Consider the following 13,674-nt stretch of genomic DNA (forward strand, 5'->3'; position numbering starts at 1 on the left):
TGAAATATGGACGCCGCTTAAGTAGCTCTCAAATAAAAAATTGTTAACATGGCATAATACCTCTCAATAGATTACATATAACTTATATTAACATAAAAAAGTATATCAAACTTAAGTAGCTCTCAATAAATAGATGGTGCATGACATAAACATCCCTCTCTCTAAGAGTATATGCAACTTCTGTTGACATGAAGTATACATGCATTAAGCTTAAGTAGTACTCATCAACAAGCTAAGTTCGTTTCTATACACCCACTGACACTGAGCCTCTAAAAGATCAACACAAAATTCACTCTAATAAAAAAATAGCACTAATTGGCATAATTAATCAAAACACGAATGCAATTCATTTGTAAGAGAATAAAGAAAAGAAATATGTTTAATTTATGCGGAAAATAGTGTGGTTTAGGTTCAATTTTGTATACTAATTGGCATGAATCAAACAAAACACAGGCAGTTTATTTGGAGGAAAAAAAAAAAAAAAAGTTTAGGAGGAAAAATCGGTGACGCTTAGGTTCAATATGTTTATGTGCTAATTGATGGCCCATGAAGCCCAATATGTAGCAACGGCACATCATTTGCCTCTCGTATAAATCTCATTTTCACGTAATATTCTAAATTAATTAACAAGAGATTGAGAGATTGAGAAAGAGCGAGAGAGAGAGAGAGAGCGAGAGCAAGAAACTCGAGAAAGATTTACTAAAAGAGCCTTTATTCTCCCCTTGATCTTCCCGCGATTTCCTTCGGCTGAAGAACAATATAATGGAGCGTGAGACTTCGTCATCTTCAACTCCTCCGGAGGATCTTGTTACATCGATGATCGGAAAGTTCGTCGCTGTCATGTCTAACAACGACATACGATACGAAGGCGTTATTAGCCTTCTCAATCTGCAAGATTCGAAATTAGGTCTCCAAAACGGTAACAATTCGATTCCAAACCCTCTCCAAGATCTACTGTTTATGATTTTCTTCTTTTCAAGTTCTTCATATTTGTTTCTTTGGTCGTTGTTAGAATATTTCCGTGAAAACTATACGTTTCATATATATAAAACAGTATCATGTGATAGATTAAGGCCTCAAATTTATGTATGCAGTCGTTAGGGTTTATGGAAGAGAGGTTGAGAATGATAATGAGCAACGAGTGTTCCAGGTTCTTAAAGAAGTTCACAGTCACATGGTATTTAGAGGAAGTGACATTAAGGTTAGTTTTCGTTAATTTTTTGGGTTCAAGATTCCTCGCTAGTCTTCTTCCTAGTTAGTTGCTTGCTGCACAAGAAACACTTTTCTTGAAGCTTAAACTGGTTATTTTAATTGCACCAATAGCAGATAACGAAGCACACGTTACTGTGTTTAGATTTCGAGGTTAGTTAGTTTAGGGTTTGAGGGTCGTTAATGATAAATCATCTACTTGGTTACTTGCTATATAAGATAAGTTTTTTTTTATATAAAGTTATATATATTCAGTATTTGTGACATTAGTTTGTTGGTTTTTGTGTCCATATGTTTCAGTCAGTCGAAGTTCTCTCTCTGCCGCCACCAGCTAGGCATAATTCTGCTATAGGGCACGTAGGTAGCTTGATTACTACCGAAGACGTGAGGATTGAGGGGGTTATCAGCCATGTTAAATTTCATGATTCGATGATATTCATGAAGAATTGTGAGAACCTTTTTTTCCTGATTTCTATTCTACTAATAAATAAATATATATATAATGTTGATTCATTTTAATTTACAGGTATGTGTTATGGTACTGAGGGGAGGACGAAGAGAAGACGTTCAATAGTAGCTTGCAATCAATTAGCTGGTTCAATCCACTTCAAATTCAGAGACATTAAAGTACGTGGACCAATACTTACTCATGCATACATATTTGATTAATTAGTTTGTGTACTGTACAATTTACGATCAATCTACAATTTACAGGCTCTCGAAATCATCTTTGTTCGGGAACTTCTACACAATGATGATCGTGAGTTTGCTGATCAGTTTCCTCTACTAAGTAGATCACACATTTGTCATCGCCAAGGTGGCGTCTGATAGTCTCATGCCAAGGCACAGCCTCTTTCACATGATAATTAGAGACGACGAGAGAAGAAGTATTAGAGAGGCTGCTCCTTGATTTGTGTAGAATAAAACATATACCTAATTATTAATGGATTTACATGGTTTTTCTACGTGTGCATTATTTGGTTGACTCCAATTATTTAACAATTGCATATTTGTCTCAGGTCTCATTTAGCAACTAGGTAATGTAGGAATTTAAATAGCTCTATAACCTACTTTTTAATTGTTTTTTTGGTGAAACTTTTTTCTCATAACATGGTTTTTTTTTTTTTTTTTGGTTTAACGGATATCTTCTCGTAACATATGTTCTTCTCACATGTTAACACTAAAGCAGACACAAGAAAACAAATTAGTACGTTACGTTGTTGCATGTGTTATTTTGATGGCTAACTGGAAAAATACAAGTCGTTGTGATTAGCCATCCAATGGGCCTCTAAAAATAATGACTTGGTAAAACTAGACAACCCAAAATCACAAAACAAATATTCTCTTCTTCTATTAAGTAAAAAAAAAAATCTTATTAAAATCTGGTTTAAATGTTTGTTCATTCAAATAAATAATGGAGTGTATTTTAGAATCAAATAAAAAAAAACTTTATCAAATGATTTATTTGGTAGATAACAACCAAATCTTGAGCTAAAAAGGGTGAAAAAATATTGAGAATTTTGTTAATAAGTAAATAGTTATGGTTTTGACTGGGTATAGGAGATATATCTAGGCTGGTGAAAAAAAAAAGAAAAAAAAGGATATATCTAGGCTTTAAAATATTCACATGCATACAATCAGATTTTCATCGGTGTTCGATAAGAAAACAAAAAGCAAGTGTTTGTTTTGTAAAAAACTAATGGCATACTTAAGCTTCAAGTCTAATATGGAACCACCACGGGGATATAGGAGATATATCTAGGCTGGTGAAAAACAGAAAAGCAAAAAAAAAGGAGAGTTAATCTAGGCTGGTGAAAAAAAAAAGGATATATCTAGGCTATAAAATATTCACATGCATACAATAAGATTTTGATCGGTGTTCGATTAGAAAACAAAAAGCAAGTGTTTGTTTTGTAAAAAAACTAATGGCATACTTAAGCTTCAAGTCTAATATGGAACGTACACCACGCGAGTCAAACACTCCTTGTCCGCCTCCCCAACCATCTCCGTCGTTGTTTTCTTCACTACCAGATGACATCGTTTTGAATATCTTGGCTCGCATATCTACTTCCTACTACCAAACGCTCTCTCTTGTCTCCAAGACCTTCCGTTTGCTCATCCTCTCCAAGGAGCTCGACATGGAACGTTCCTACCTTGGAACCCGAAAACCATGTGTTTATGTCTGCCTTCAATCTCCCACCCATCCTTTTGATCGTAGATGGTTCGGTCTCTGGATAAAACCCTATGATCATCAGCCCCTAACCCATTGGACGATCGACATCAAGTGTACCGGACATTGGTTGCTACCGATGCCCTCTCCCTATTCTCGTTGCTTACAAATAGTCCACGAAACTGTTGGTTCAGAAACATACGAAATCGGTGGACAAAACATGACACCCTCGACTGACGTATGGGTCTATGATAAGCTCATTGGCAAACAACGCAAAGCTCCTAGCATGATGGTGGCTCGTAAGAACGCCTTTACGTGCGTCCTTGATGGAAAACTATATGTAATGGGAGGATGTGAAGCGGATGAATCTACTCATTGGGCTGAAGTTTTCGACCCAAAGACTCAAACTTGGGAAGCATTGCCGGATCCTGGAGTTGAGCTCCGGTACTCTTCAGTAAAGAATATCCAAACGAAGCAAGGAAAAGTGTACGTGAGGAGCAATAAGAAGAACTTTGTTTACCTTATAAAAGAGTGTATGTGGGAAGTTGCCGAGGAAAACTTGGGTGAGAGTACCTGTGAGATAGAGAATGTATGCTACTGTTATAGTAATAAAAGATACTGGTGGTATGACGCAAAGTGTGAAGAGTGGAGATTAGTCAAAGGTGTGAGTGGACTTTACGAGTATTATAAAACTGATTCTGAAATAGGTAATTATGGTGGAAAACTTGTTGTCTTTTGGGACCGTGCGGTGTCTCGTTTAACCGCAACCAAAGAAATTTGGTGTGCTATGATTTCTCTTGAAAAGGGACATGATGGTGAAATCTGGGGTCACATCGAATGGCTTGATGCTGTGCTTATAGCCCCTCGGTCGTATGCACTCTCACATTGTATGGACTTCTTGCAATAATTAACCATATCTTTTTTGCTTTGATTTTTTTCAATCTTTTTTATTTTATTTTTTTTTGCAGCTTAAAACTTATAATTCAATTAGTTTTAATCAGAACTATATATATTATTGATATATATAGTTTTCTTTTTTCGGTCATGTTTTTTATTTTATATTTTATTTATATCTAGGTAATACCAGTAATTCGTTATTATTTCATCGGGTATCGTTTGCTTTATTGTATTTATGAAGCTTGATGGGCTAAATTCAATTTTTTTTTATGTTTTTGTTTTTATTTAAGTTTTTTTGTTGCTATGGAATCAATTGTTTAAGTTTAGCAACGACAAAAACTAACTAGTAAATGAAATATGGACGACGCTTAAGTAGCTCTCAAATAAAAAATTGTTAACATGGCATAATACCTCTCAATAGATTACATATAACTTATATTAACATAAAAAAGTATATCAAACTTAAGTAGCTCTCAATAAATAGATGGTGCATGACATAAACATCCCTCTCTCTAAGAGTATATGCAACTTCTGTTGACATGAAGTATACATGCATTAAGCTTAAGTAGTACTCATCAACAAGCTAAGTTCGTTTCTATACACCCACTGACACTGAGCCTCTAAAAGATCAACACAAAATTCACTCTAATAAAAAAAATAGCACTAATTGGCATAATTAATCAAAACACGAATGCAATTCATTTGTAAGAGAATAAAGAAAAGAAATATGTTTAATTTATGCGGAAAATAGTGTGGTTTAGGTTCAATTTTGTATACTAATTGGCATGAATCAAACAAAACACAGGCAGTTTATTTGGAGGAAAAAAAAAAAAAAAAGTTTAGGAGGAAAAATCGGTGACGCTTAGGTTCAATATGTTTATGTGCTAATTGATGGCCCATGAAGCCCAATATGTAGCAACGGCACATCATTTGCCTCTCGTATAAATCTCATTTTCACGTAATATTCTAAATTAATTAACAAGAGATTGAGAGATTGAGAAAGAGCGAGAGAGAGAGAGAGAGCGAGAGCAAGAAACTCGAGAAAGATTTACTAAAAGAGCCTTTATTCTCCCCTTGATCTTCCCGCGATTTCCTTCGGCTGAAGAACAATATAATGGAGCGTGAGACTTCGTCATCTTCAACTCCTCCGGAGGATCTTGTTACATCGATGATCGGAAAGTTCGTCGCTGTCTTGTCTAACAACGACATACGATACGAAGGCGTTATTAGCCTTCTCAATCTGCAAGATTCGAAATTAGGTCTCCAAAACGGTAACAATTCGATTCCAAACCCTCTCCAAGATCTACTGTTTATGATTTTCTTCTTTTCAAGTTCTTCATATTTGTTTCTTTGGTCGTTGTTAGAATATTTCCGTGAAAACTATACGTTTCATATATATAAAACAGTATCATGTGATAGATTAAGGCCTCAAATTTATGTATGCAGTCGTTAGGGTTTATGGAAGAGAGGTTGAGAATGATAATGAGCAACGAGTGTTCCAGGTTCTTAAAGAAGTTCACAGTCACATGGTATTTAGAGGAAGTGACATTAAGGTTAGTTTTCGTTAATTTTTTGGGTTCAAGATTCCTCGCTAGTCTTCTTCCTAGTTAGTTGCTTGCTGCACAAGAAACACTTTTCTTGAAGCTTAAACTGGTTATTTTAATTGCACCAATAGCAGATAACGAAGCACACGTTACTGTGTTTAGATTTCGAGGTTAGTTAGTTTAGGGTTTGAGGGTCGTTAATGATAAATCATCTACTTGGTTACTTGCTATATAAGATAAGTTTTTTTTTATATAAAGTTATATATATTCAGTATTTGTGACATTAGTTTGTTGGTTTTTGTGTCCATATGTTTCAGTCAGTCGAAGTTCTCTCTCTGCCGCCACCAGCTAGGCATAATTCTGCTATAGGGCACGTAGGTAGCTTGATTACTACCGAAGACGTGAGGATTGAGGGGGTTATCAGCCATGTTAAATTTCATGATTCGATGATATTCATGAAGAATTGTGAGAACCTTTTTTTCCTGATTTCTATTCTACTAATAAATAAATATATATATAATGTTGATTCATTTTAATTTACAGGTATGTGTTATGGTACTGAGGGGAGGACGAAGAGAAGACGTTCAATAGTAGCTTGCAATCAATTAGCTGGTTCAATCCACTTCAAATTCAGAGACATTAAAGTACGTGGACCAATACTTACTCATGCATACATATTTGATTAATTAGTTTGTGTACTGTACAATTTACGATCAATCTACAATTTACAGGCTCTCGAAATCATCTTTGTTCGGGAACTTCTACACAATGATGATCGTGAGTTTGCTGATCAGTTTCCTCTACTAAGTAGATCACACATTTGTCATCGCCAAGGTGGCGTCTGATAGTCTCATGCCAAGGCACAGCCTCTTTCACATGATAATTAGAGACGACGAGAGAAGAAGTATTAGAGAGGCTGCTCCTTGATTTGTGTAGAATAAAACATATACCTAATTATTAATGGATTTACATGGTTTTTCTACGTGTGCATTATTTGGTTGACTCCAATTATTTAACAATTGCATATTTGTCTCAGGTCTCATTTAGCAACTAGGTAATGTAGGAATTTAAATAGCTCTATAACCTACTTTTTAATTGTTTTTTTGGTGAAACTTTTTTCTCATAACATGGTTTTTTTTTTTTTTTTTGGTTTAACGGATATCTTCTCGTAACATATGTTCTTCTCACATGTTAACACTAAAGCAGACACAAGAAAACAAATTAGTACGTTACGTTGTTGCATGTATTATTTTGATGGCTAACTGGAGAAATACAAGTCGTTGTGATTAGCCATCCAATGGGCCTCTAAAAATAATGACTTGGTAAAACTAGACAACCCAAAATCACAAAACAAATATTCTCTTCTTCTATTAAGTAAAAAAAAAAATCTTATTAAAATCTGGTTTAAATGTTTGTTCATTCAAATAAATAATGGAGTGTATTTTAGAATCAAATAAAAAAAAACTTTATCAAATGATTTATTTGGTAGATAACAACCAAATCTTGAGCTAAAAAGGGTGAAAAAATATTGAGAATTTTGTTAATAAATAAATAGTTATGGTCAAACCGGTTTTGACTGGATTCGATTTCATATTTTTAAATAAGTAAAATATTTCTATTATTCTATACCGTTCACGCCCTCTTAGGTAAAAGAAAACTTTCATATTAAATTTCTATTTAAAATGTTTGTCCATTCAAATAAATAACCTTTACTAAATTATTTATTTGGTAGATTACAACCAAATATTGAACCAAAATTATAATAATTCTGTAAATAAGTGGTGCACTAAATAAGTAAATAATAAATGTCAAACCGGTTTTGATAGGAGATAATAAAGAGAGATCATCAAAAATATCAAGAAAATTCTTGATGATGATGGTTCACACAGAGAAAAATCACACAGGCTTATAACATCATAAACACAAGTCATATATATTGTTGTGATAAAAGTCACAATATAGTAAAATATGAACATCTTCTGTAACCTTGGAAAATATTTTGCATGAATTGTCGTCAAACCAATACCAAAGTACAAACTCATTCAGATTCTCAGTGGTTTACACATGAAGCAAGTTATTGTGACTACTGACTAGATTGTTAAGACTCTATAATAAAGTATATACAAATGCAGGGAATGGAAATGACACGCTTCTTCATTGCAATTTTCTCGAAACTATATTGGAGGTAGCTTGTCTTTTCCTTCAAAGTAGCCGGAGACCCCGGCATTCAGCTGCAAAACGTTTGACATTTTGAGGACGATTGAAACGAAGAATAACTGGGTTTAAGATTCTGAGAATTAAAGAAGTTATAATACCTTTTCGATTCTGTCCGCTGTGCCTGAGAGATCTTGTGTTTGTTTTTTGAGCATGCTGATCCGGGCTTCCTTCTGGCGATTCTGTTCTTCAGCCTGGAAAGTGGATGAACACGAGAAGAAATTATTTTTAAGAAATGGCAACATAAGCAAATGACTAGTTTCTTGTGCCTTCTTTTTGAGCTTACTTACCCTTTGGAGCAAAACTGTTAACTTTTGTATCTCGTTCTTCTTAGATGTTGTAAGATCATATGCTATTGCCATTACATCAGTCCTGAGATGGAGTCATGGTGACAGTAATATCAGAATTCCAAAATGTGGGGACTTGACTTACAATTGAGGCCAATACCATAAATGGACAATAGTAAACAAAATGGATTAACCAATATGCATGAGACATACTTATCAGAAAACAAGGGATCCAAACTCTGTTCTTCGACCAGCTCCTCGACTGTATCAAGAATTGGTCCGACCTGCAAAGGGGAAAGCGTTTCAGTCAGAAGAATTTTGAAAAAATCTCTTACTTCACAAGTGTGTGGATGACAAAGCAAATAAGATGTACCTGAGTTTCGTGACATTGTTCATCAAACTCTTCCTGTAACAATGATGAAAACATAACTAAGAGTTTACAATTCATCACACTATGAATAGCCAAAAAATCACAAAAATTCATGTTTTAGAATAAAAACAACAACTTGAGAAAATTTCAGAGCAAAGGGTTACTACCTCTATTGTCTGATGCAAATTCACAACAACCTAGAAACATGTCAGAGAAAGAAAGATACATGAGAAAGGCTTCTCCTTGATTCATGTAACATAAAACCAATGGATCGAAAGAGAATGATAAAGAGAGATACATACCCGAGTATACAACTGAAAAAGCAGTTCTTGCTCAGCCCCACTGAATTTCGAGAAAATATCAACAAAATCCTACATAGTGATGGTTCACATAAAAAGGGTTACTATTAGTTAGTTAGTACACTACACATAAACCCGAAACAAAATCAACAAGACACTGCTATAGATAGATAGACAGTTCTCAAACCAGAAACAAAATCAAAAACCAAATTCAATTCTAATTAACTCAGGATCCAATCATCGAGAACACTTAAACCCTAAAACTTCAATTTTACCTAAATCAGACAGAACAAAACCCAAATTGCGATTTAAAAAAAAAAAAAAACAATGGAAAATGATTATGACATTGAAGCATATACCTGTTTGGAGCAAGCAGTGAGAAGATGTCGAAGAGTGGATTTGAATGATTTCTTCAGATGGGTTCGTCTTGAACCCGCAATATCCGTTTCATGACCCGGTTTCTCCATCTTAACCCGAATGATAACTTTTTTTTGTTGGTTTAAAGATTCCGGAAGAAGAAGTTGCTAACTGGTTAAAAACAAATGTACAAGTTGACAGAGAGATCAAGGACGGAAAATAGAAAATATCCCGGGAAGGCCCAGTTATATAGGCCCAGTTAAAACCCATAAGATTTTAGATTCAGACACAAGACAGGCATAGTAGTAGTAATTCACGGCCCATTACTTTTTCCTTTTTTCTTTTGCGCCAATTAACATTTTTTTTCTTTTTGCGCCAATTAACATTTTTTTTTCTTTTTGCGCCAATTAACATTTCTCTTTCCTATAAATTAAACCAGCTTAGAACGAAATTTTAAGGCAATATTTCAAATCGAACAATACTGCAAAACCAGAGAGAGGGAGAGCGAGAGAGATCAAAAAACCCTAATCGACTAAATCCTCTCTTCTTCTTCAAATTTTTGGTTAATTTCTTCGGCTGAAGAATAATAATCATGAAAACTGTGACTTCTCAGCATCCTTCTTCATTGTCACCACCATCTTTTCTTCCTCCACAAATTCCCGTCGAAGCGTACATAGGAAGTTTCGTCACTCTGATTGCTAACTTCGATATACGTTACGAAGGCATACTCTGTTTTCTCAATCTCCAAGAGTCGACTCTAGGTCTTCAAAACGGTACTTTATTTCGATTCCAAAACCTCTAAGAAACTTTGATTTGTTCTTTTCTTGTTGTGCAAGCTTTTCTAACTAGGTTTTTTTGTTTGTGGCAGTGGTATGTTATGGAACAGAAGGAAGGAACCAAAACGGAGTTCAAATTCCTCCGGATACTAAAATTCAGAATTACATTCTTTTCAACGGAAATAACATTAAGGTTAGTTAAATTGTTTTTATTTACGTATAATAATCACGAACCACCATTAGAGATTTGATTATTAATCTGTTGATATTTTTCTTTTACAGGAAATAATAGTTCAGCCTCCTACTTGGGGTTTAGCAAGAGGATCTACATGTAGTAAATCTTGTCTTGCCCCAAACCCACCGCTTCCTATAATTGTCTCACCAAACAATCGATCCGACGATAAGATACTCCAACAATTTCCATTGATCTCGAATGAAAATCTCATTCAACCGCAAGCTAAGACAGAGTCGAATGCTTTCTCAGTTAATGGATCAGTCAATGATAGATTTCCCATTGCTTCTCAACCACAGTTTCCTTCATACTTCTATGACCCTTATGTTTACCAGTCTATGCCTTATGCTGAACTTAGTCAAGCTCCTATATGGACGAATATTATGCATGACTCATCTGCCTTCAAGGTAACGTCTGCTGCAAGTCAAAGTTTTTTTGCCACGTTTCCGCCTGCGCCGATCTCTATTCAGCTGGTAATCTCATACATTCTCTATATGTTTCTGATCTTTGTTTTGTATTCCTTAAGCACCATCCCATAACTAATTACTTGTCTTTTGGTTGTAGAATTCTGTAAGATATGATTTTGAGGCAATGACTAAGAACGCTAAGCAGTACAACATATGGGGTCCTTCCCAAACCAAGGAAGAAGAGAGTTCAAAGGTGACCTTATATCTCTAGCTTAGTTTAATAGAGATCCGATGCTTTGAAGTCAGATGTTCAAGTTCCAACATATGTGTTTTGTTTTTTTGTTTTTTTGCAGCCTACTTATAACATTGATGGATCTTCTTACAAGATCTCGCGCACTCCGTTTGAGCCTATTGGGAGACCTTGAAATCCGCTTGGCCCTATCGCGAGACCTGTGAGAGATACCAAGGTTTGTTTCACAGCTTTTACCTCTAGTTATTCATTGAAAGATTACGTATATCCAATTTTATTGATAATTTTAATATCTTCATATTTCAGGTATTTGGAAATTACATACAAATGAGACTTCAATTACAACTACCACCAACATATTTCTGTAGTGGATACTATATGCCTTACTGACCTGTGAATCTCTGCTTTTGGGGTTTAAACATTTGTTTTGAGTCGATATCTTTTGTGGCACATATCATTAAGAATCATGTGTCTTTTGGTATCATGAACTTACCTTTTTTATTTAGGATTTTTGAAAGAATGTTGTTTCTTTCTTTTTTTCTTTTCTATTTGTTACAACCACTGATAAGTTAAATCTTCCAACATATGTAACAGTCTTTACTGTTTTTCTAGTTCCATGTTTAATTCTTCTCTATTCCCTTTGAGTTTTGACTTAAATGGGTCAAGTATAGTTGACTTGGTAAGTCTTGGGTGTCTGCATCTCCCACACGTGTGAAAGTACTATTCTCTTATTCATGTTGTAATAAGTTATAATCTTAGATTGATCAGAGTTATGTAGACCACTAGTTGAGGCTTGTAACTGGGAACGAATCTTCCTAATTGCCAGTCAATTGAGATAAAGAAGAAAATAGCATAATGCATAATTATTATACACAAGTTGAAACTATCGCGACATTCTTTTAATTGGTATCCTAGGTGACCTTAAGTGGTTGATGGATGAATTAAATAAGTGCATTAACCAATTATATACATCTTTGTAAATAATAGCATATCCGATATTTCCCCTTTTACTTTTCGTTTTATATTTATTTTTATATTCTGCTTATATTAGTGGAAGACACTTCTTCCACCAAGTGAATGACACTTTCTGACTTGTTCGTTTGGTGCTCATCATGCTTTTGTTCTTCTTCCATTGATCTCCTTTGGTCTTGGTTTTGGTCTTTGATTACGACTTGCACAAGTTGTTGTTGTTTCTTTACTTTGATCCTGGTGGCTGAAATGGTCAAAGCTCCAAGTCCAAGGATGGCTAAGCAGCCTGAAGCTGCAAAGACACCGTCTTTGACCAAGTAACAATCTTCATCAAGCCATCCTTCTCCATACGCTTGAGCTCGACTCATGCTTATTGCGGTACTCAAAATCAATACCACTACCACAAAATTGGACCTGATCACATAGGTAAGGAAAAACAAGAACAGAGAATTATCAATATAGGAAACTAATCTCAAGAGATATTTTCTTTCTTATACTTTAGATGATACATCGCCTGATATGTTTAGAATCTTAGGGATGGGAAATATAACTCTCAACCTTAAAATCGAATCAAACCAAAACAAATTGATTAACCGAAACGATACCGAACTTTGCATTAGTGTCACCTAACAAACCAGTCCATATTTTCTTTAGATGTTATATTTTTTTATTGCATAAACATAATATTGGTGAACTTCTTATATATTTATATTTCGGTTTTATTTTTTCAACTACAGCCGAACCTAGTACAAAACAAAAACTAAACAGCCAAACCAAAATACAAATGGTTTTATAGGTTTAAGTTTTAGTAAAACCGGAAAACTAAACCGTAAACCGAATTACTCACTGATTCAAAATTACCCAATACAAAATTCAGTAAGATATATCGGTAGGTGGTTAAGGGGATTCTTGGTTACAGTTAGATGAGATTAAAAAAAAAAAAGAGAAGAGGAAAAATATTTTACCAGGACAGGAGCAATAGAACCGTAGGTAAAGTAAGATCAGTAATCTTGTAACCATCTTCTCTTTTAGTTCTTGTCCGGTGATTTCGGAACACAACTATGTTCCCAACGATCTGAGCAAGGCAGAAGCAAAGAACAGCGGCTGATCCAAGCCCGAACGCATGGCTTCCGGGTACATAGCAGTTCCTCTCTGTGTCCCATCGAATATCTTCTTTCTACACAAGTAAACTTTGGTTCGATTTGTCAATATAAAAAAACAAATTGAAGGAACTCGACGTCGTACCTGTGTTCTCTTGAACTCGGCTGCGAAACATGTGATGAAGGAAACGAGACCAAGAGAGAACACGACTGAGTAGAGAAAAAGGTTGTGCATAGTTTTTAGTGGACAAAATCAATCAGACGCACTTACATATATGTAATTCTGCAACATAAATGCTACACCTTAGATTATTTGAGTCAAATTCTCAGGGGGATTTATTTAATTATCTTTTAATAGGCTTGAGGAAAGTTCTTTAATCTACATAAGGATGGAAAATAAAGAGAGAGAATAAAATTCTTAATTATATCAAATGATAAAATTTCCAAAACCATTTTAAAGAAAATAGATGATGGCGTATACTTTTGATACAAGTACACAACACAAACTTAAAATTTTGGATATGTGACTATGTGAGGTAACTTCTCATAGAAATCTTCTTTGTCAACTAAATAATATGGAAATAAAAGAGAGG

At 34.7% G+C, this 13,674-nt stretch overlaps 6 protein-coding genes across 7 annotated transcripts; 4 read left to right on the plus strand and 2 right to left on the minus strand.

Annotated features, from left to right (window-relative positions):
- The first annotated feature begins 756 nt into the window (after positions 1 to 756).
- AT4G19275 (galactose oxidase/kelch repeat protein) lies at positions 757 to 2,131 on the plus strand. Its single transcript, NM_001341332.1, has 5 exons — positions 757 to 919; positions 1,095 to 1,201; positions 1,510 to 1,657; positions 1,736 to 1,836; positions 1,924 to 2,131. The coding sequence occupies exons 1-5, from the start codon at positions 763 to 765 to the stop codon at positions 2,035 to 2,037; spliced, it is 627 nt and encodes a 208-aa protein (NP_001328104.1). The 5' UTR covers positions 757 to 762; the 3' UTR covers positions 2,038 to 2,131.
- A 1,003-nt stretch (positions 2,132 to 3,134) lies between these two features.
- AT4G19330 (kelch repeat F-box protein) lies at positions 3,135 to 4,286 on the plus strand (the record flags this gene model as incomplete). The annotated part of the gene is made up of 1 exon (NM_001341333.1): positions 3,135 to 4,286. One exon carries the CDS (start codon positions 3,135 to 3,137, stop codon positions 4,284 to 4,286), a length of 1,152 nt encoding a protein of 383 aa, NP_001319995.1.
- Positions 4,287 to 5,390: 1,104 nt separating this feature from the next.
- Positions 5,391 to 6,665, plus strand: AT4G19340 (SCD6 protein-like protein; the record flags this gene model as incomplete). Its single annotated transcript, NM_118054.1, has 6 exons — positions 5,391 to 5,547; positions 5,723 to 5,829; positions 5,888 to 5,990; positions 6,169 to 6,285; positions 6,364 to 6,464; positions 6,552 to 6,665. The coding sequence occupies 6 exons, from the start codon at positions 5,391 to 5,393 to the stop codon at positions 6,663 to 6,665; spliced, it is 699 nt and encodes a 232-aa protein (NP_193669.1).
- A 1,065-nt stretch (positions 6,666 to 7,730) lies between these two features.
- Positions 7,731 to 9,538, minus strand: EMB3006 (embryo defective 3006). Its single transcript, NM_118055.3, has 8 exons — positions 9,350 to 9,538; positions 8,994 to 9,062; positions 8,859 to 8,888; positions 8,695 to 8,727; positions 8,535 to 8,605; positions 8,325 to 8,406; positions 8,136 to 8,228; positions 7,731 to 8,051 (listed from the first exon to the last, which is right to left on the minus strand). Exons 1-8 carry the CDS (start codon positions 9,455 to 9,457, stop codon positions 7,995 to 7,997), a joined length of 543 nt encoding a protein of 180 aa, NP_567582.1. The 5' UTR covers positions 9,458 to 9,538; the 3' UTR covers positions 7,731 to 7,994.
- A 401-nt stretch (positions 9,539 to 9,939) lies between these two features.
- AT4G19360 (SCD6 protein-like protein) lies at positions 9,940 to 11,218 on the plus strand (the record flags this gene model as incomplete). 2 transcript variants are annotated; one of them, NM_001125542.1, is made up of 6 exons in its annotated part: positions 9,940 to 10,120; positions 10,216 to 10,316; positions 10,406 to 10,606; positions 10,714 to 10,828; positions 10,920 to 11,015; positions 11,116 to 11,218. In NM_001125542.1, 4 exons carry the CDS (start codon positions 9,940 to 9,942, stop codon positions 10,744 to 10,746), a joined length of 516 nt encoding a protein of 171 aa, NP_001119014.1. The 2 variants fall into 2 exon arrangements, with proteins under 2 accessions (NP_001119014.1, NP_193671.1); NM_118056.1 differs by having other exon boundaries at positions 10,406 to 10,762; positions 11,116 to 11,187.
- A 630-nt stretch (positions 11,219 to 11,848) lies between these two features.
- On the minus strand, positions 11,849 to 13,619 carry AT4G19370 (chitin synthase, putative (DUF1218)). Its single transcript, NM_118057.3, has 3 exons — positions 13,227 to 13,619; positions 12,947 to 13,158; positions 11,849 to 12,395 (listed from the first exon to the last, which is right to left on the minus strand). The coding sequence occupies exons 1-3, from the start codon at positions 13,314 to 13,316 to the stop codon at positions 12,044 to 12,046; spliced, it is 654 nt and encodes a 217-aa protein (NP_193672.1). The 5' UTR covers positions 13,317 to 13,619; the 3' UTR covers positions 11,849 to 12,043.
- Between the last annotated feature and the right edge of the window lie 55 nt (positions 13,620 to 13,674).

The sequence above is a fragment of the Arabidopsis thaliana genome, chromosome 4, assembly GCF_000001735.4.
Source record: "Arabidopsis thaliana chromosome 4, partial sequence".
Taxonomy (NCBI): domain Eukaryota; kingdom Viridiplantae; phylum Streptophyta; class Magnoliopsida; order Brassicales; family Brassicaceae; genus Arabidopsis; species Arabidopsis thaliana.